The sequence below is a fragment of the Pituophis catenifer genome, unplaced genomic scaffold (genome assembly GCF_029215685.1).
Source record: "Pituophis catenifer annectens isolate HBS135680 unplaced genomic scaffold, rPitCat1.0.hap2 SCAF_4, whole genome shotgun sequence".
Lineage (NCBI taxonomy): Eukaryota > Metazoa > Chordata > Lepidosauria > Squamata > Colubridae > Pituophis > Pituophis catenifer.
Window position 1 is genome coordinate 82,622,869 of NW_027256884.1, and position 21,409 is coordinate 82,644,277.

Here is a 21,409-nt window from a genome sequence, read left to right on the forward strand (position 1 = left end):
GTTAGTGAAAGTAACTATCCGCTCAGCTTCTAATAAAAAATGTTTTATTACTAACCATATACTGCTGAACAGCTACCTCAACAGACTGGTCATGTCAAAGTCATATTTTCTCTCCATCTTTTTAACTTTGTATATTTTATATGGTTTTTATGGTCTCTTTAATTGTAAACCCCACAGAATCTCCTGTATAATGAAAAGGGTGGCATATAAATATGATTAATAAACATTCCAAATTACAGTACCTGTTGGCATAAAATTTGGGAATCTGTGATCTAGGCAGTAGGAGGCTCACACTGATTGATCTATGCTTTATGTTTATTGGTTCCCTCATTAAGACACACAACACAAGAAGAGAAGACAACTAATATGCCTAAAAGATACAGCTTGGAGTTTTTAACCTTCAAGCAAATGCCATCTTTAATTATTAGTCAATGTTAGAATCAGTTTTGAAAACAGAAGAAAGACTATATAATTTGATAGAATACATAATATAGTATAATAAAACAATACTTTAATATCTTTTTAAATTATATTTTTGGATATGTCAGGGTTGATCTTGATATTTTTTATGATTTTTTAAAAGAATGTTGCAAATTAAATGTAATGTGGAAAAAATGTGGAACATTATCAATATGTGGTATCAATTTTTTTTAAAAAAAATGTACTGCTAAGCGATGTTATATCACATTTATTGATTCCAAATTAAAAAGGTTACATAAAAGAAAACTGACACCAAGCAAGTATGCAATGAAAAATATGCATAAAGTTACATATATTTAGACATTACATTTAGGAAGAGGCTATTACATATACAATTTGCACATCTTTAAGAAAAATAAGATACATGACAGTAAACATTTGTGATTGTTAATAACATAGAATGACATGGACAAAAATTAAATGAAAAATGTACACTTCATAAACTACTTTAAATATACATATTCTATATTTGGAGAGTTTTGTTCTTAAATAATGTTTTAGATATGAGTTCATTCATTTCCTCATTCTTATTCTCATACAGGGTTCTGTTTCAGTGATAGTACATACAAGTGAATCTTGGATTTAAATTTGAATATAGGTTTCTTTTTCACTTTTTTGTTTGTTACAGATGAAAAGAAAGAGAATGCTGGTGGTCTCATGCTAAAAGAAGCCAGCTTCAGACTAAAATAAGCTTCAGGAAACTGTCATTCTAATTAAAGTTAATTTAATAAATTCAAGATTAAAATGTAACCTAAATCAGAATTCCCCAACCTTTCTGGCTTTGCGGACTGGGGGGGAGAAGAGGTGATGATTTTACAAAAGTGGTGGGCAAGCATGCATGCAGCTACCTTTGAGCAAGTGGGGACCATGCATGCCCACTGCTCATGTACTGCATACACAAGCTCTTGCCCACTGCTCACCCACTGCTCATGCAAGTGAAGATGCATCATATGCACACTTGCCTACTGCTTCTGTGGCCCAGTTCCGCATGGCTCACGGCCCCTTATTGTAGCCCAGGGGTTGAGGACCCCTGATCTAAGTAATCATTAGATTCAGGCTGGTATTTTTTTCAAAAGATTAGAATGCTCTGCAGTCTTACTTTGGATTAAGACGAACATGACATTTAGAGACTGAATTCTACATTTAATAAGATTGCTTCATCTGTATATCAGGATTTTTAAAGGGTTAATAATAAAGGCAATTAATTACTGGAATTAATTGAATTATATAACCCACATAAAGCTTCCAATGCAAACTACATTATACACTGTTTTCATTAATGTTATGCAATAAGAGTTCAATCCCAATGAATAAGTCACCAACTAATTTAATTTTTTTTATTAAATAAATTAAAATTCATCCATTACTTTTTTTACTGGTGGGAAACTGTTTGGGGAAATGGCAAGAGAAATATGTGCCATCTTTATACCTCTAATGTCACAAGCCTTTCTTTTCTTTTAGCTTTTATCTTTCTCTTTCTCTTCCACATCTACATCTTTCAACTTCCAGCTAACTTCTCAATTAGCTTAGAGCTCATATTTGCAGACTTTCTTTCTGTTCTTCATTCCAAAAGCTGGGCCAGTCCTTTGTTATTATCAAGCTTTGTCTTGTTTATTATCGTATATGCCAGGATTATAGGTAACATAGATGTTAGAATGCATGTGATATACTATCCTTGTTCATTCACAATATATTTTTATATTGTAAAAAAAATGGTATTTTTTCTGGTCCCTGGGTGTCTTTAGAAGAAAATTATTTGTAGTGAGATATTTTAGCAGCAGCTGCAAGATAGACCCTTGGACAATGCCTTTGAGACAGTGCTATCCTTAAATAGTTGACATTGAATATGTGTGTTTCTGTGTATGTGTACACTTATACACATTCAGAGAGAGAGAGAGAGAGAGAGAGAGAGAGAGAGAGAGAGAGAGAGAGAGAGAGAGAGAAAGAGAAACAAAGAGAGAAAACATCAAAATACATAAGGTACAGATAAAACAATCATCTTGAAAATAAAAAAAAATGCTTTCCTTTATTTCCTGTTTTTTTTCCTGAAAAAAACAATTGCTGCAGATTCTTTTTTACTAGCACAATGGTTATAACATTTGCTCAGGTGCCAATCAAAACGTAGTATTGGTCTAGAAAAAGGAAAATAGGACAACAGTGCTTATACTAAACTGAAGTTGTCCATTCATGTCATGCAAACCATGGTTACAAACTCCAATTGGGCAACCTGTCAAGGAGGATAAATACTGGATCTTGTTTGTTTTATACTGTTCCATGTCACTTTTAAAAAGTTTAGTTACAAAGATCATGATTAGAGTGATGAGAAAGCCATTTGATGGTTATGGAATAGGCAAGGAAGCCTGAATACCTGAAGCCTGCTACCAATAAATTTGCCATGGTGAAGATATAAGATGAGCAACCTAATTCAGGTTCTCTGTGTTGCAATTTTTTTTTTCACTAGATGTTTCTGCCTAGCCACCTTCTCTGAAAATTAGAAGAGGAAATGATTACTAATGATCAATAGTCATGAATTACCATTAACTGGGGCAAAGATGTATCAGTGGAAGTGAGACATATTTGGGAATAGAATTTCCTGTTGTCTTATAGATTCTGCTTCTTGTCTGAAGATATTCAATACGTCGATCCTAGACTGCAATTTTTAGAAATCTAATATTATGGCTGCTGCCTTATTATCTACATTTCATTAAATAAACATGCACATGATAAAATAGAATTATAATGCTGTTTGAACACTACAACTTCTTTCTATTATGAATTAGTTACATTTTCCCAAACTAAAAAGTGAAATCCTATACATAAATTGTATGCGATATCTATCAGATGTAATCTGAAATAGGTTAATGTTCTCCCTAATACCAAAGGTACATATTTAATTTCAAATCTTTCAATTTAATCTTTATTTAAGATAAATACAGTGCAAGTCTGTGTCCATGGGAAATTTTCAGAAACTTTTATATTAATCAGCTTTATTTTCCTTGTTTCTCTTTTTTTTAAAAAAATGTAACTATAGATTCCTTCAATCACCAAAATTAGCAGTATGTTTTCACTGAAGCAGAACAATTCTGTGCATATTTAAAAACATTCTAATTCATTTTCAGAAGTCAGCTCTATGGAATTCAGTGCAATTTTTTTTTCCAAGTACAGGAAGTTTTTTTGCTTAACAACCAACATCTAGCAACCATTTGAAGTCATGATGGTCCTGAACAAAGTGACTTATGACTGATCCTCATTTTTATAATAGTCAGTGTCCCCCATGGTCACATGATGATTTGAACCCTTGGCAATCATTGCACATTTACTATGGTTACAACAACTTATAGTCACATGATCATCATTTGCAATCCAGCTGCTTCTCACAGGCAAAGTCAATGGGGAAGCCAGCCAAGAAGTTTGCACGTCACAATCATGCAATGTCTTAATTAACTACAGTGTTTTTTTAAAAAAAAGCACAGCATAAAGCTTGTAAAATTGATAATGTGATGATTTCTTTAATGACTGTGCTGCTTAACAATGAGTTTTTTGCTTCCTATTGTAGTTGTAAATCAAGGACTATCTGTAAACACAACATGTGTAAGTTTGAAGAGAACTACAGCTAGAACTAATCTTATAGATGATCATATTTTAGATTTTAAATTCATAAACTAGTTCTGAAAAATGTTAAGAGACTTAAAATAACTCATATATATATATATATATATATATATATATATATATATATATATATATATATATATATATATAATTATATTAACTGGTGGCTTTAACAATGACAGTGCTTGTCTGAAACTTTCCTTTTCTTCAGTCACTGTAAGAATAATTTCAAAAATTTAAGTGAAAGCCTAAACTTTAACTTTTATTTCTTTTAAAGAAAGTAGCAAAGCTGTAATATTTTTTTTTACTAAAAGGCCATGGTGTCCAAGACTATTTTGTTTACTTACTTTCTTACTTGCCAGCCTAATAAAGGAACGAAACAGTCATTGCAGCCCATGCTATGCTGGTTTTTATCCCAGGAAAATGCAATGGGTAAAAAAACTTTACTTTTAAAAAGTAAACTCACAGAATTATGTATTTTTAGTAAGATTCTCTGGCCAATATGAATTTGAAAATCATTATTCCAATCTCTATAAAAGAGCCAAAAAAAACCCAACAACCCCAAAACCATTTCATGGAGAATGCTAATGACACAGCTGGTGCAACTAGGCAAGATTTGTTGCAATTTTTTTTTTTTATTATTGTTTAGAATTAAAGTAACAGAATTATTTTTCTCTGGTAGAAGCATGAAATATTCTAATTATCCCTATTACATAACTTCTATTTTAAACCAACCACATGTATTATCAGGTTTTGATACGGGAATTGCCTTGTATTATCAACATTACCATTTGCATGAATTTATTAGAAAAAACTTTTTTAGGCTACATTCTATACCTTGGTATAGAACTAGAGTAAATATGTTTATGAGGTTTGAAGTAATATCCTTACAAGATCAGAAATCTGACATCTTGTATTTTGATTTGCAATGTATCTGCAAGTCATTTTATCAGCAACATTCAAAGATGCCTTAAAATTTAATGACATTTGAAGTAAAAGTCATGATGACATTTAGAGGATAGCTGAAATATGAGAAAGAGTTTTTTGGTTGTGTTTGCATGAGTATGCATGGAGCAAACTGCTTTAGTTTATCGTTGCATTTTATATTAAGATAATATTAATATTATAATATTTAGAGGATTTAATTGTCTGAAATATTGTGATAAGAATACAAGAAAATTTATTAGGGGAAGTTACCAAGACTTTATAATAACAAAGTAGTTGTTTGTGCAAAAAATACAAAAGTTTGAATTGTATATTATATAAATTATATTATATAAATATTATGTAAAAATCATGTGGTCTAAAAATCCATAAGCACATGGATCCTATATTTTCTGGGCTTCCCTCTGATTTGAGTGATATTTTGTAGTGTCTTTATTTGGTATTGTTTATATATAATCACAGTACAATCTTTTTTGAATTATTTATTTAACGGCAGAGATAATCTTACATATATTATAGAGATGCAGGCAAAAATTCAATTTGATTATTTAGTGGAAAAAGAAACTTTTCTGAAGACACTTATTTATTAAGCATGTATACTATGTAAGTGAAGGCTGAACTTTACTAAAAAAAATTTAAAAGGAATGATATAATAAGGAAGATATTACATATAAACACATTTTCATAAAGGCACAGCAATATGCATAGTAGTTTAGATGAAACCAAATGTTTAATAATAAGGCTCCGATTATATGCTAAACATAACATACAGGTGATTTCATAATCCTATTAATAACTATATATTGATCGGCAAAAATCAAAGTTAGATGAAAAGAAAATCTTTTACTTTAAACCACACTACAAGCAACCAATCATATGTGTATTTGAAACTGTTTACACTGATGAACCAAGGAGACATTTTAGCTTGGTAGGTGTCATCTTTGAGTTATAATATGTTTCTAGGTAATGAAGCCTTTACATCAAATTATATCTACCAAAAAGCAAATTTATGGTTTCTTCACTAAAAAAAAACCACTTGTGATAAATATTCATGCAGTATCTCCAGTTGCTGTAGTGCTAATATAACATAACAAATATATTAAAAGAGTGCCAAAAATCTAATTTGATGCATACTATTTTAGATTTTTTTAAAAATCACAGAACAAATGCATGGGCTTGGTTCACCAACAGTATTAAAAAATACACAATATACTTATAACTATCAAGAAAACAAAACCAGCAGCATTCAGCTGCAGTGATTGACTTCCAATTCCACCTTTATGGGCTTCGCAGCAAGTATCTGCTTTGATGAAAATTGATATAAAATTGGATTGAAAAGTTGAAAAAAAATGAGAAAAAAGTATGTGTAAAAAGAAAAACGAACAGTGAGAGTGAGAAAGAAAAAAAAGAGAAAAATAATTAATGCAATATTTACCGTACATAATGTCAGTCAGTTACTTAAAGCAATCATTTTAATATAAAATGCTGAAACTATAGATAAATGAAAGGCTTTTAAAAAGTAAGATGAATTTCAGATAAACAGTGATTAAAAATTATGATAATTTCCGCCATAATTTCCTCTGTGAACTATCATAGAAAGATCAAGTTCATTAAACTGCTATCTTGCACATGAACAGAAATATCATATTATCACACTGCTGCACTTGCTGTCATTTAATCATTACAGTTTACTTACATCTTAAGCAGTTCATCATGTGATATGTTCAGCAAGGATACCGAAAATGTAATAGAATTCTTTTCAACTCACCTGTACTGAGTATCCACATAACTAGAAGTGACAACTAAAAGTGACAATATTTCACTAAACTCACTCTACAAATTACGTAGTCTCAATGATTTACGTTCAGTTACATGGAGTTAATACAGTATAATACTTCTATAAAATGATTTACCTGCAAGTAGAAAAATGACAGGACTGCACATATTAACCCTGGCAATGAAATATTAAATTTGCATATTAAGTAGCTCAGGAAGATCATAGTCTAACACTCAATGTTAAAATTAGGAATTCAATTCCCTGAGTTTACTATAGAATTGGTGCTATTATTGTATTATTTTAATGTCTATTTCAGACCACATTTCAGAATAATTCTAGGTTTATTTTAATCACCAAAACCCCAAGTATTAAGTATTATTGATGATACATCATTCTGCTTTGTATATAAATCATATCATATATGATATGTATATAACCAAAATTATTCAGCTTTTCAAAATATCATTTTTATTTATATAATATATTATGATACTATCCATATATATTTTTAACTAAATTCATTTCTATTATTAATTCTTCTTTTTGAAATTTTATTTACAGTTTGGGTTCCATGGGGTCAGAATTAAAATGGTTTGCTGAAGAATATGACTGAGCACTGTGTATAAAGTACACAACTTTCAAACTGCTGATCTTCACAAGTGTAGGAATTGTAGGTTTACAGTTAGGGTAACTTATTGCATTTAGATCATTGCTCAGATCACTGTTTCAGATCACTGAGATATGTGATTTTTTATCCCTGTCATACAGTCCCATATATGACATTAAAAAAAAAATTAAACAAGGAAATGTAATTTGTTCAGGATAATGAACAGAAAAAACAAATAAGCATCTTTTATATATATATATCCAGAAAATAACATTCAACAGATCAGTATACTAAAGAAAAGATTTAGAAACAACTATTTTATTGAAACACTTTCATGTGCTTATGACAATAAACTAATTCATAGCATAATGAAATAGCATAATGAGTCAACTAGCCAAATAGAAGAGCAAAACAGCCAGGACTATGGTATCTTAGAACTTGTGGTTACTAGTGAATCAAAGTTCTGTCTTTTTTTTAATGCAACTCTATCATTAATTATTTTAATGAACAGATGGAAGGTGTATTATCAAATTTGTAGATGCTAATAAATTTGTTAAAATAGTTAAGCTATTAGAATATAGAAAAAATAATATTTTGAGAAAGCTAGAAGAATGGGGTTGAAAGTAATAGAATGAATTTTAAAAGAATCAAGTGAAATTTTTTCACTTACAGAACAAAAATCAGATGGCCCAGAGACCGAGTGTGGATACTAGATTTGGTAATGGCATGGTATTTGTAAAAAAGATTTTGAAATAGTAATTGATGAGCAAGCAGAACAGAATGCCTTCAAAGAACAGAAATGCAATTTGAATCTGCAACAACAGTATAATTTCTAAATCAGGGAAAGCTATCATTTCACTCTATTCTGTTTTGGTCAAAGCCCATTTTAGCTATTATACTCAGCTGTGGGAGGCCAATCACAGAATTTTCTGAAAAGCTGGAACATATTCAGAAAAAGAGCAGTAAAAATGATGAGGGAAATCTCTGTATCTTTGAGAAGATAACTGATAGGAAATATGATAGCTCTTTTCAAATATCTGAAAATGGTACTGACAGATGTATTTTTTTACCCATCCATCTGCAGACTTAAATAATTAAAGTAAGAGATTTTCTGTATGTTTGTTTTTATTTTATTGGTAGTCAGCCTGGTTTGCAGCCTAAGTCACACAAATACTGCAGACTAGTACTGTATGTACTGTATGTTCACCGTTTGTGGCAAAGTTCAAAAGGAACAGGTTAGACAGGTAGAATGTCCTCTCCTACCCCCACCCTAGATTCACAGAGGGCAATGTTGGTAACTAGGGCTGCTGAAGAAGTTGAAGATTAATGGCAAAAAATGGGGAAAAGGATAAACCAACACCAGAAGAATGTGTGATGGATATAATCATTCCCAGAAAGAGGAGGAAAGAGAGTTGAGCTAGAAAAGGAATCCGAGCATTGTGGAGGAAGTACACCATAGTGCAAGACAACACTGAATCAAAAGCCATACTAAAAGGTACTGTTAACAACTTTTCAAGAGGTCACTTAGGAAATAATCTTAGAAAATGATCATAATTATTTAATAATCATAAACAATCATTATTAAAATGAACAAGCTAACCATTTTAAATATTTAGATGTTTCAAGCACCTAGAACCAAAAAAAATCTATGGAGAGTCACGACTGTCCCAAAGGTGCTTTTTCAAAATGCAACTGGACTTTCTTTGTTTTGCTTGAAGATGTTTCTCTTTTTTCATCCAAGAAGCTTTTTCAATTCTGAATAGAAGAAGCTTCTTGGATGAGAAGGGAAATGTCTTCAAACAAAACAAAGTCCAGTTGCCTTTTGAAAAAGCAACTTTGGAAGAATCTTAGAAAAACTTTATTAAATTTATATGCAACCTTGACAAATGTATTCTGTTGTGCATATGAATACCTATTCTTAAAGCATTTTAAAGAAACTGGAGAAAAATGAAACAAGTTCCATTAATTCATAGAAGAAATGAGCATCCCTTGAATTCTTTAATATCATCTATCTACAGGTGGTCTGTGTTAATTGAATCCTGGATCACTCTGCTGCAAGGAATCTGCTGTCAGTAGTCACATTTGGCAGGACAATCAAGCTTTTTTTCTATCAAGGTCACAAAAAAAGCTGTATAGAGAAAGAAGCCAGCATGACTTCTATAATGTGAGTGGAGTGATTTTCTTCATCATAAGCATCCCAACTCTTCCAAAGGAAAAGAAAACCATCTGTCATGTATAGAATATAGATTCTTTTGAAGAATATAGAATTAAATATTTTTCTTCACATCAGGCCATTCCAATCAATAAAAATTTTGGTTGAGGATTGACTGAACAAAACAGATTTCTAGGCATTTCAGGCATTATCTTATTTTTCTTCCCTTCATCTCTTGCATGATTTTTTAAAAAATAATAATTATGAGAAATAGCCGCTCATTCATAGTTAATATTAGTGAACAGTTAATACTACTAATCCTATTGCTAGTTAATTACTATTATATAGTATGAAAAATTGTTTTTGATCATGCATAAATTTTCTGTGACTTAAATTTTAAATCTATATGGTTAACATTTTTCAAATTTTGATTTACTTGTTTGGTATATGAATATCAATTATGTACATTAATAGACATCACCACTCTTTATTGATTTTTGTTTGGCAGTATAACGTCTGCCAATAGATAGCAAAAGTAGTTGAGACTCTATCTAGCTCAGATATTATTGCAAGTGAGCAAAAAAGCAAAGAAAAATCGAAGGATATGAATCATTATGCATATTAAAACTGAAGCCAGTAGCACTGAAGCCTACATCTGTCCTGCAAAGAATCCCAAATTGATGTAAAGAGTAGGGAGAAATATATGGGATCTCTAATTTATATTATAATATTGTAAAAAGCTCTGCTGGCAATATATTTAAAGGAAGTGAACAGGGAAGATAGAGAATAAGGCTAAGCAATTCTTCATAGTTTTTTTTTCCAGATTTACAATAGCAGCATCCAGTTCTTTCCATAAGTGTCTGTGTGAATAACTACTTTGCTTTGCCAAAATAAAAACAGTGTAAAATAATTCTGCATGCCAACACATACAGAGACAGCCAGAAACAACCCCTGAAGCAACCACATAATCCTGGTTAATTATTAAGTATTACTTCAGAAAATTTCTACAAGTCTTCTGCACAACCAATGAAAGCAGTCAGGCAAGCAAAGATATAATGCAAAATACTAAATTTTGTTGTCCAGAGGAAATTAAGCTAGTAATTTCTGGCTAACCACACAATATATCAGCAAAACGTCAAAAGAAGATGAGGATGAGTAGGATTAGACTACATCCAAATTGAACCTGGACTGGAAATGGTCCAGAATGCTAACTAAAAGTTGTCTAGATTGAGGGCAGTCACTAGTAAATTCTAATGAAACTAATGACAGCTCAAAATGAATGAATGACTTTCTGAAGTTTTGAGATTTGTGCAGATTTAGGCATCTTAATGTCAGTTTCGTGTAATATTTTCTACTTTGACTACTTTTGTAAGAATATAATCTTTTATAATCTTTATAATCTTATAGCACTTCAAAAAATAAAGTTGTATTAGCCATTATCACAATCCATTTTTTTCACAACTGCTTTTCAAATCTGTCTCAAATTCAGAGGGGTATTTTAAATGTTATAATATATCTCGCAATTAAAGTTATCACACCAAAAATGTTTCTCCATTGCAAGATAAACAAAGTTATGTTGTCCTCCCTCTAGCTACTGAATGCTGTTGAAATTTAATTTACACTTCATGTCTAAGATTTTACTTTTGTTGTTTATGAAAATTCATTCATGAAAATGTGTCCTTTTTTTCATTTCAAAGACCTAGTCTAAATTTTGTAAGTAGCATAATTAATTTACAGGCAAAGATGTTAATATTGTATAATCAAATTTCATTAAATGTGTCAAGCACAAGCAACCAGAGCCATACGTGAATAGCTGAAATCAGTAACTTCATATTCTACCATCTAATGTTACAAGAATCTCACCAAACTACTTCCCTTCCCCTGGAAACAACAAAATAACTTCAAGGCTCTTGGAGAAGGTCAAGCTTATGTCACTAGAGGCTGTGCAACAACTCCAAGTTAGGTCCTCACTTGACCCCTCCTTTCAGCCTAGCTGGCAGTTTTCCAATATCATGTTTAATATCAGGCAGTTATTTTAAACAAAACACATCCAACTGAAAATATTTTATACACTGCTTTGTGCATTAATATTGCTTCATGAAGAAGGAGGACACTTATACAAGGTTTGGGGTTTGTTTGTTTTTTTGCAAAAACTGTTAGTAGTTGCGTATTGTTCTCTCCGACTCTGGAAAAATCTATAAAATTCATTTATATCTGAATGCCACAAAAATTGTTCTAAAATGCTGTTTAAAAAGGGCTATAATTAGTAAATTGTATACTGATGATTTAGGCTTTTGTGATATATATTGATTAGCATGTAAAACACAATAGTTATCTGTTTATTCTACCAGAAGTCAGAAACAAAGTTTACCGAAAGCCTTAATAATTTATAAAGGAATTTAAAAAGCATATTAATGTCTGTTAAAACTAAAAGTAGATGTAACTGCTAAAAAACATATTAAAATTAACTTACCTGTAATAATATTGGGCTTTGGTGGCATGATGAACTCATATAAAGTTGGTTCAGAATATCCCAGCCTGTTTATAGCAGTAATTTGCACTTCATAGCCCATTGTCCACTGCAAATGCTCAAGAATAATGAAGTCTTTATTACCGTGAACCTTTTTTTCTTGCCATTGCTCTTCCTTATCTTTCTGTAAAGTTTGAATAGTAGTTGAAATTATAGTGAACTAATATTAATAATGAATATTTTTAATATTTATTTGCAATTATTTCAAATCAGGTATTATGATTATTTTCCTCTTGTTCACAGAGAATAATCTAATCTTAAATCTTTATAAACTGTATTTAGAACTATGTTATAAAAACCCAGACTCTTTTTACTTAAACATTTAATCTTGGAACAAAATGCATATTCTCTGGCAACTAAGTGATTATGAATGTACACTGAAATGACAATATTCCTGTTTCAAGTATTAACTTATTTATATACACAGCCAAACAACTTTGTAGGTCTCATCTTTAATTCATTACAAGGTGTGTGAGCCACTGGTTTATATTATATTACATATTATAATGAACACATGTAAGGATTACAGAGATAAACAATGTGAAATGTTTAATATAATGCAAATCTCAATTTTTGGTCTTCACATTAAATATATATCAGATCATATTACTAGGACACCTCGGCAGTTAACAAATTATTAGGTTTGATAGCCTATATCCAATAGGTCGAAAATGTGAAAATGCTAATAAACTAACTAAAATAGATAATACTTATATCTCAGTTAATATCTCAGTTATATCTCAGTTAAGTAGGATTATAAAGTAGTACATTATCCCCCAATTTTTAAAAAGTATCCTGCCTTATCAGTCATGGGAAGAGCCCTTATAGGATCCAAAATATTGAATGAGATATATGTTGGTTGGCCTTGGTTACTTCATTAATCATTATTTATGTCTATTCCACTATCCTGCTGTTTTAATATTCCAAAGGCTAATATGGTATGATTTTATACTACATTATATTATAGTTGCTTTCTCTCATGCCCCTCCAGCATCAATAAACCAATCAATAAACCTCATCTGTGCATGAACTAAAATAGTTAAATAAAACAATATTATTCAATTGTTAAGCAAGTGGTAATAGTAAACAATAATCTGCAAATATTGATCTATAACTTATTTTATTAATAAAAAACTAGTTTCAGTAAAAAAGTTATACCTGATCATGCAAACAAATATACAAACTTATATATTTCAAGCAAAAAAAAATATACAAACATAAGCACCCACACAGAAATATTTTTATCAAAAAGTACAAAGCCAGCATTATAATACTGTCTTGATTTATAGAATGAAGATATTTGATTTTTATTTCATAACACTAATTTTTTTCACTATACGAAAATAGTATCTATGGAAAGGAAAAAAATAATTCATATGAAAGGTCAGATCTAGGTGGTGGCAAAAATATGGTGCACAGATGTCAGAAAGCACAGGTGGCAAAAATTTCAAAAATACAATTTCTGGTAAGCAATTGTACTATAGGTTTATTATTGTGAGCATACATTAATTGAAAACACTTTATATCATATTCTTAATTCACCTTCTTAGTCCTTGAGTATTACTTTATCTTTGATTGCACAACATGGTTTATAATTACTCATATGCTGCAATAAAAGGTGAGAAGTATATATGGTACATATACAAGAAGATAAATTCTCAGCCACTATTTCAGAAGTTGCAAAATATTTACATTGCTCAACTATAAATCCTGTTGCTTTGAAGTCTCATATCTTCTGGTAATAATTACTAAACACTATGAGAAACTATGATGCCCACTGTGATGCTAGATTTGTGAATTCTATTTCCATGTCTGAAACTTCCAACATCAATGTAAAACTGCCATTGTCATTACCATCACCTTCAAATACAGAAAGTACAAAAATGTATTTTCTAACTAATGATAAGGACAGACATGGAATATCATCCAATTTACTCTCCCATCGTTAGACTACCTTTAGTTGGATGTTGGTGATATTTAAAAATCCAATCTTAAATTGTATCTTCAGGGCAATTGGTAACTAGATCTTTTATTACAGGCATAGTAATTCCTGAAAGCAAATTCAGATAACAAATCTACTTAAAGAGCACTTCTAACCTGGGATCCTGATCTTTTGGGGAATTCTAAAGTCCTCAGTGCCAATTGCTTGACACAGTTGGCAGTAAAACTGCCCTAGGGCCTCTGGTTCATTTTAGGAAGTGGAAGGAGAAGAAGTTGTCTATAAATCATGAGAAGGCAAATGGCAGTTATCCTAAAATAGCAATACAACTCATAATTAGAGGACAGATAATCATAAAAGTGAACAAGCTAAGCATTTTAAATATTTAGATGTTTCACGTATCCAGAACCAAAAAAGGTAATGCAACTTATGCTTACAATATGGCCCATGACAGTGTAGTTGCCATTTTAAAATTTCACTGAAACAAGGAGGATACTTTATTCCAGATGCTACATAACTATTATGCAGGTGGGATATGATTCCAGTGTAATTTCCAATGAAAAAAGGTGCATTCTGGCTTTATGTTATAGCAGTTTATGGCCCTCAGGAAGCCAGTGCAGAATTAAGATTGTAGGCAGGAGTATCCTATAGATAATTTAAGTCACAATTTGGAAATCACATAGCTAAATGACTGCAGGCTTACATTGCAAAATATATTTTACTTTCCTATTTACCTCATGTGGGTATGGGTCCTTTCCTAATCTTGCTTTAACACTCTTATGTCAGCCATACTGAAGGGCAAAATTGACAAAAATCCATAGATGAAGTTCAGACGCAATGCCCATGTGGATTAGGTAGCATTGAATCCAGGCAATATGGATTTTCATTGAAGTTTTATACATTTGTGCATTATATTATAATTTAAGATTAAATTAGTCACTATTTAAATGGTTCAAATGGGACTGAATAATTTTATAGCAGTTACTCATATCATTTCCATTACAAAATGTTGTTACTTCACAATACAGTTTCAGAACAAAATGGCTAACTGAAGCAGTAACTGTGCTTAACTATACAGAGTCATTGGCAGTTGAGTGGCATTAAACTTAATGAATTTTTACATTTGTGTGTGCAATCAGTCAGATGTTTAGACTGGATTTGGCATTTTTGTCCACATATCAAGTCCTTTCCCAGGACCTGGGATAGGTGCATGTTCTAAAAATAAAGGCATCGTCAAAGGATCTAAGCCATTTCAAATAAAGCTGCAATTGACTGTTGATGATTTTGTAAATGCTAATACTGTTTAGTTGATCTCCTGATATGCCTATGACTCTTCGTACTACCTTTGTTTTCTTTTGCCACAATTTTTCTATTTATATTTGCAGGTCTTTGTATTTTGTGATTTTCTCCAGTTCTTTCTCTTCTAATCTACTGTGCCCAGATATTCCAATGTCAGCCATCAAGACTATTTTTTGTCTTCATATTAACAATTGTTAAATTAGAGATATGTGTGGCAGATTATTGTCTGCTTGAATTCTAAATTCTAGAGCACTTTAGCTTCTTCATTTTCTATTCCTTTGTCTATTTTGTGGGCTTACCAGCTTTTGCCTGCAGGCAAGTGGTATTTCTCGCTGATATTCCAAAGTACCATTCTTGCTAATTTGTCATGCTGTTGCTGTACAATCTTTTTTCAGCAGGTAACTAGATGGCCCATTATTTAATCAGCTTTTTGCAGAGATGGTATTTGCTGTTAATTGCTGTCTTGTCATTTTTAGCTTAGTATGCTTTTGTTCTAAAAACTTGGTCTTGTGCATCCCCTTAGTCTCTTTCTTCGACTTTCCTGCTCTTATTCATTTCCAGGCCTTGTGGTTATAGGCTTTGCTTGCTAGATTTTTAGTGTACTGGCCATGTAGCACTTTGCTTTGCCAGGTCTCTTTTCCATGTTAAATTTGGTATTCCTTTTTAGGTCAATTTGGTCTCTTTGGAATTCAGTAAGCTTTCATGGTATCAGTGTATCTTCCTCCTGTCTCTCAGATATTCTTGCCCTTTTTTCCATCATTTCTGCTGTTGTTGCAAGTTCTTTCATTTCAGTTTTTTATTCCTTCTCCATGTCCATTATCCAAGTTGCATTCTTCCTTATTTCTTTGAATTGTCCCACAGTTTCTTCTTTGTCAGATGTTGGCTGGTTCATTGAAGTTTCTGTTGATGGGAGTGACATGTCACTGAAATTGGAGAATCTGCCTTTAGTGTGCAATTCAAGCTTCATGTCTGCTGATTTTACTTCTTTATAATTTCCAGTGTTTTCTTGATCTTCCTTGTCTCTAGATTATCTTTCTTGATTAGATATGTTTTGGTCTTTTTTTCCCAGTTTTATTTTTTGTCCAATCATGCTGTTATATCCTGTTATGATCAGCCAAACACAGGAGAAAACACTAAAAATTGGTTGATTGCCAGAGGCAGCTTCTGAGCTGGAATTTCTACAAATTAGGACCCTTTCTTTATAAAGTCTGGATTGAATTCACCCCCATTGTCTTTTTTCTACCAGTCACTAGATCAATATTTTTGCATGACCATGCTCCATTCCCACCTTCCCATCTTTTTGACACAACTTCAACCATAAATGCTACTAGTTGGCATCAAAGAGAAACATAAAACGTATTGCCATCTAATGGATGGTTGGATTTTTGCAATCCAATTCTGGTGGCCTATACAGAATGAGGAAAATGATTTTTTATGGAGATATGTAGGAACCATTGTCCAGACAGAAGGATCTGAAAAAAAATGTAAATTAAGTGTGAGATAATATTAAGAAGCATCTCAGAGAAACACTTCTGAAATTAAGCTATGAAAAGACGGAAGAAGTACAGCAATCAAGACTTTCAAGATTCAATATTACAATGGGTAATCTCAATAAAAAATAACTTTAACTTTCCTGTGTTTATTTCTTAGTCTGGACCACTAATGGGAACTATTTTGCCCTAGAAAAAGGTTAAAATATTCTTTATGTCACCTCTTCAAAAACCACTGCAGCACAAAGGACTCTGTAAAGAATGAATTCAGCTGAGGAGAACATCAGCAGTTCTGATCTTGCTAATAAAGTTGACTGTTTCAGATTGTCTCTAAATTGCTGCTGATATTAATAGGACTGAGTCCCACCCTATATATAATTAGGATTTTGGAAAAGGATTTTTAGTCTTTAATACTCTTGACCAAAGTTATGGCCACTAAGAAAATGGCTGTAAATATAAGTAACCTGACCAATATGTTGACAAATGTGATTAATTTATATTCCAAGTAATGATATTACAAGACTGATTAAGGCCATACCATTCTACTCTTTGAAGTGGGAATGAATGTAAAAGATTTTTTTTTTTCAGATAACTCCAAAGGATATAGAAGCACAGGGCTGGAAGAGACCTTGGAGGCCTTCTAATCCAACTCCTACGCAAGTTAGGAGTCCCTATATCAACCTGATGAATAGTTGTCCACACTTTTATTGTAAACTTCTAAAATGGAGCATCTGCTACTCTCTGAGGCAAGTTGTTCCACTGATTAATCATTCTCACTGTCAGGCAATACCTTCTTATTTATTAAATATTATTACTATTAATATTAAAAACAGCAGCCTAACATTTAATTCAAATTCTCTAGAATTTGCTGTTCTCTGCTATTCAAATTTTCATAGAAAATTTTGAAAATACTAGGCTCCATAATATTTGGGCAATATCTATGGACAGATGAGGAAGTCTGAGGAAAATTCACCAGATTTAACTAGACTATATTTTTAAAAGAAAGCAAAGCCCTAAAATCCTTATCTAAGTAATACAAATAACTCAACTATTATAGTTCAATATCTAAATTATTAATAGGAAGGCACTGGGTTCCTAAAGAAAAATAATTCCTTTCTGAGTGGAATCACCCAGCAGTATAGTGTTAGTAGAACAGAAAATGAATGTGATATTGCCAATACTCTAAAATTCCTCTATCTTTGTTCATGAGTCATGAATTAAAATGAATAGAATTGGAAGGCATGGCTAAATCAACTGAGTAATAGGCGCTTACCAATTTTGGATGTAAAAACCACAGAAGAGCTGAATCTGATTATTGCTTTTGGTTACAAACAAGGCTACAACTTTTTCAAATTTTAGAATTGTTATAACTTTCTAATGAATGTTCTGCTAAACTGATCACTAGTCAAATTGAAAGTTCAATGCCAGTTTTTAATAAGCAAAAATGAAATTCTACCTAATGAAAGGCTCCATATGCCTCACTTCTGGGAGATATGTGTTGTGTCCAGATCTTTTCATTAAGATAAATTTGTAGATATTTAGATTTCATATGGACATACCGTACTTCCTTTCATTGTACTGTATTTCCTTGTCGGAAAAATGCAAAAGGTCCAGAAATGTTAAGGTTTGTTGGCTCTCTGCCCAGCTCCACGGCCATTCGCCCATGTCTTAATTAAGCACTTTTTTAACTAAAGTGCCATCTCTGGTTATGATAATTGTGTATACTCCCTAAAAGTGTTTCCTTCTATTAATGTAGTTCTACAAACATAGCTAGAGAGCATCAAGACATGTTATTTATTTATTTATTTATTTATTTATTAATATTAATATTAATATTAATATAATACTTACACTTCTATATTTTACAATATATTCTAAAATAGGTGCTCCTCCATCATCTTGTTTTGTTATGCTAAGTTTAAAGCTTTTCCCACTACCTGGTTGTCCATGAATTGAGGGAGGACTTGGTTCACCTAAAAATCAAAATAAGATATGCATTTATAGACATTATTTAGAGAATGGAGTTGTTCACAGTTTCCTTTAGGACTGGCCTTAAATAATATTTATTTGGTAATATTGAAATAATTCCCTAATATACAAATATATTCAGAACACACCATGTTAAAAATATAGTTTCTTAGCCACAATCCATTTCATTAACAACAGTGCTGGTAAAGATGATCAATCGATTGATCAATCAATTGATAGATTGATAGACAGAAAGATAAATAATTTTCTTCACAGCAGATAGTACATTCTGCAGGAGGAAAGTAACAGAAGTATAAAAAATATGAATTCTGTACTTTGAAAGTGACAGAAATAGAAGAAAAATTGGGAAAAAATGAAAAAAATAAAAGAACAACAACAAAACTATTAACAGAATTGTGTGCTCCTGCATAGAATATATGTCTATTGAGTATGTGGGGAAAAAACATTCACTGTAGATCAATGCACTAGTAATACCATATTTTATCTTTAATTGTAGATGTTATTGCTGATGTATCTATGAGCAAACAGAGGAAAGGGTTGAATAAATCACGCCCAAGAATTTCTTTATGAAAAACATAATTTCTATTTGTCATAAACCTGCAATAAGAAAAGAATACTATTACGATACAACAGTCTACTAAGTTGTCCATATTTTATTTAATATAATGTTGAAATTTTGATCAATTTACTGCTCCCTTAAAAACTTGAACTTATATTTTGTATCAATATTTCACAACTACCTTAATAAAAGATAGAAAGTTAATGTTCAAAACATAATGACCTGAAATTTGGAATTTATATTATAAGACAGAATCTATAAATGCTGATGATATAAGCAGAAATCCTGCCTTTACAATTGCACTTGCTTTTGAAAAAATGAGTCATATCCTCACAGAGCAAAGGTTATATTAAGCTGACTACACAAAGGTAGTTGTGGCTAGGAGAGCCTTTTCACAATTTTAAGTTGTGCATCAGTTGTACCCTTTCCTGGATTATTAGGCCCTCAGTGCAGTCACTCATATCTTGATTATCTTAGTTGGGTTACTGCAATGTGTTCTATATAAATCTATCCTTGAAAATATTTGGAAGCTACAATAAATTCACTTTAATAAAAAAGACTATCTGAGCTAACTGAATTTCTGCCTCTCTTATCACAAAATGTGATTAAAGATGTGTTAATAGGGAAAGAGCCTATTTCTTATTTACACATTTTTATTTTTTAAAAAAACAGGAAATAAAATAAATCAACAAGAGAGACAAAACATAGAGATACATACATTATCAAAACTTCATAATTGGTACTTAAAATAAGTGAAAAATGCAAGAGAAGAAAAAATAGAATATAACATGTTCCTACAGCAGTAAATAGTTACAATTCTGTATAAAACTGTTTAATATAAACATTATCAAAGAATGTGTTTATATAGCTACTATGTTTTTTTAACTTACTGTATTTTGCATAAATTACTCATTATTTCATTGTAGTATTTTTCAATATAAATTTCATTATGTTTATCCATATAAAGTCTACATCTACAAGATAGGCCAGGGGTGTCAAACTCAAGGCCTGGGGGCTGAATCCAGCCTGCGAGGTGCTTAGATCTGGCCCGTGGGGTTGCCCTGGAAACAGCACAGGGACAGCCTTTGGTTCCTCTGCCAGTGAACACAGAGCTTGGGAGAGCCACGGGCAACCCTCCTGAGCTCTGTTTTCACTGGCAGAGGGTTTCAAGAGGCCAGGAGCCCATTTTCGCTGGCAGAGTGCTTGGGCTATCGCAGGCACCACAAACATGAGTAGCATCAAGCTGGCCACCATGGCTACACCCACCCAGCCCCCTAAGGTCAAACACAATCCTGATATGGCCCTCAATGAAATCAAGTTTGACACCCTAGTATAGGCAATCCAATCACAATTACACAGCAAGTGTACTCAGGTATTTAATCTATTGAGTAAATATGGCCATATATATCTTTCCAATGTTGCAATATCAGTTTCTTAGCTATAATAAGAGCATGGAGAATCCATTTATGTTGTGCAGATGTTAAATTCCATTTACTTGTTGTCTAATTCAAAATAATATTATCCTCTGAAAATTTTAACTTTTATTGAACAATCACATTTATTTAGTCCACTACTTTCTCCCAATAGGTAGTAAATTTAAGATATTGTACACACATGTGTTTTAAAGAAGCATTGTCCTTACTACACCTTCAATAAAATCCTAGACAATCTTTTCTTATACAGATTAGAATCTATACATTACAGATGTCATGAAGTGCAAAAAAATCTGAATATTATTTTTGTGGTATTCTATGAGTCATAATCAAACATTCCTTCTATAAAAGTAAAATCACTCTCCTATTGTTTAAGCAATAGAGGAGCCTTTAATTCTTTATTCCATCAACTCTTAACATCTACATATCAAATGTATTGATAGGAAAAATCTAATAGGTTTTTTTTTAATTTTAAAAGTTTAGCATGTTAATCCAGTATCTTGGATGTCTCAGGAGCTGAAAATAATGTGGGTAACACATCTTGTAGCTGTAAATATTGTCAGTTATGACTTCTCCATAAATTTAATTTAATATGGG

General features: G+C 31.6%; 1 protein-coding gene across 1 annotated transcript in view; it reads right to left on the bottom strand.

Annotated features, from left to right (window-relative positions):
• The window catches only part of NCAM2 (neural cell adhesion molecule 2), a 123,917-nt gene that overhangs the window by 16,631 nt on the left and 85,877 nt on the right, over window positions 1–21,409 (bottom strand). The window contains exons 15-16 of the mRNA XM_070943633.1: window positions 18,683–18,804; window positions 12,047–12,227 (exon numbers count right to left, since the gene is read on the bottom strand). Of these exons, the coding sequence (XP_070799734.1) occupies window positions 12,047–12,227; window positions 18,683–18,804 (303 nt within the window). The remainder of the gene's footprint in view (window positions 1–12,046; window positions 12,228–18,682; window positions 18,805–21,409) is intronic.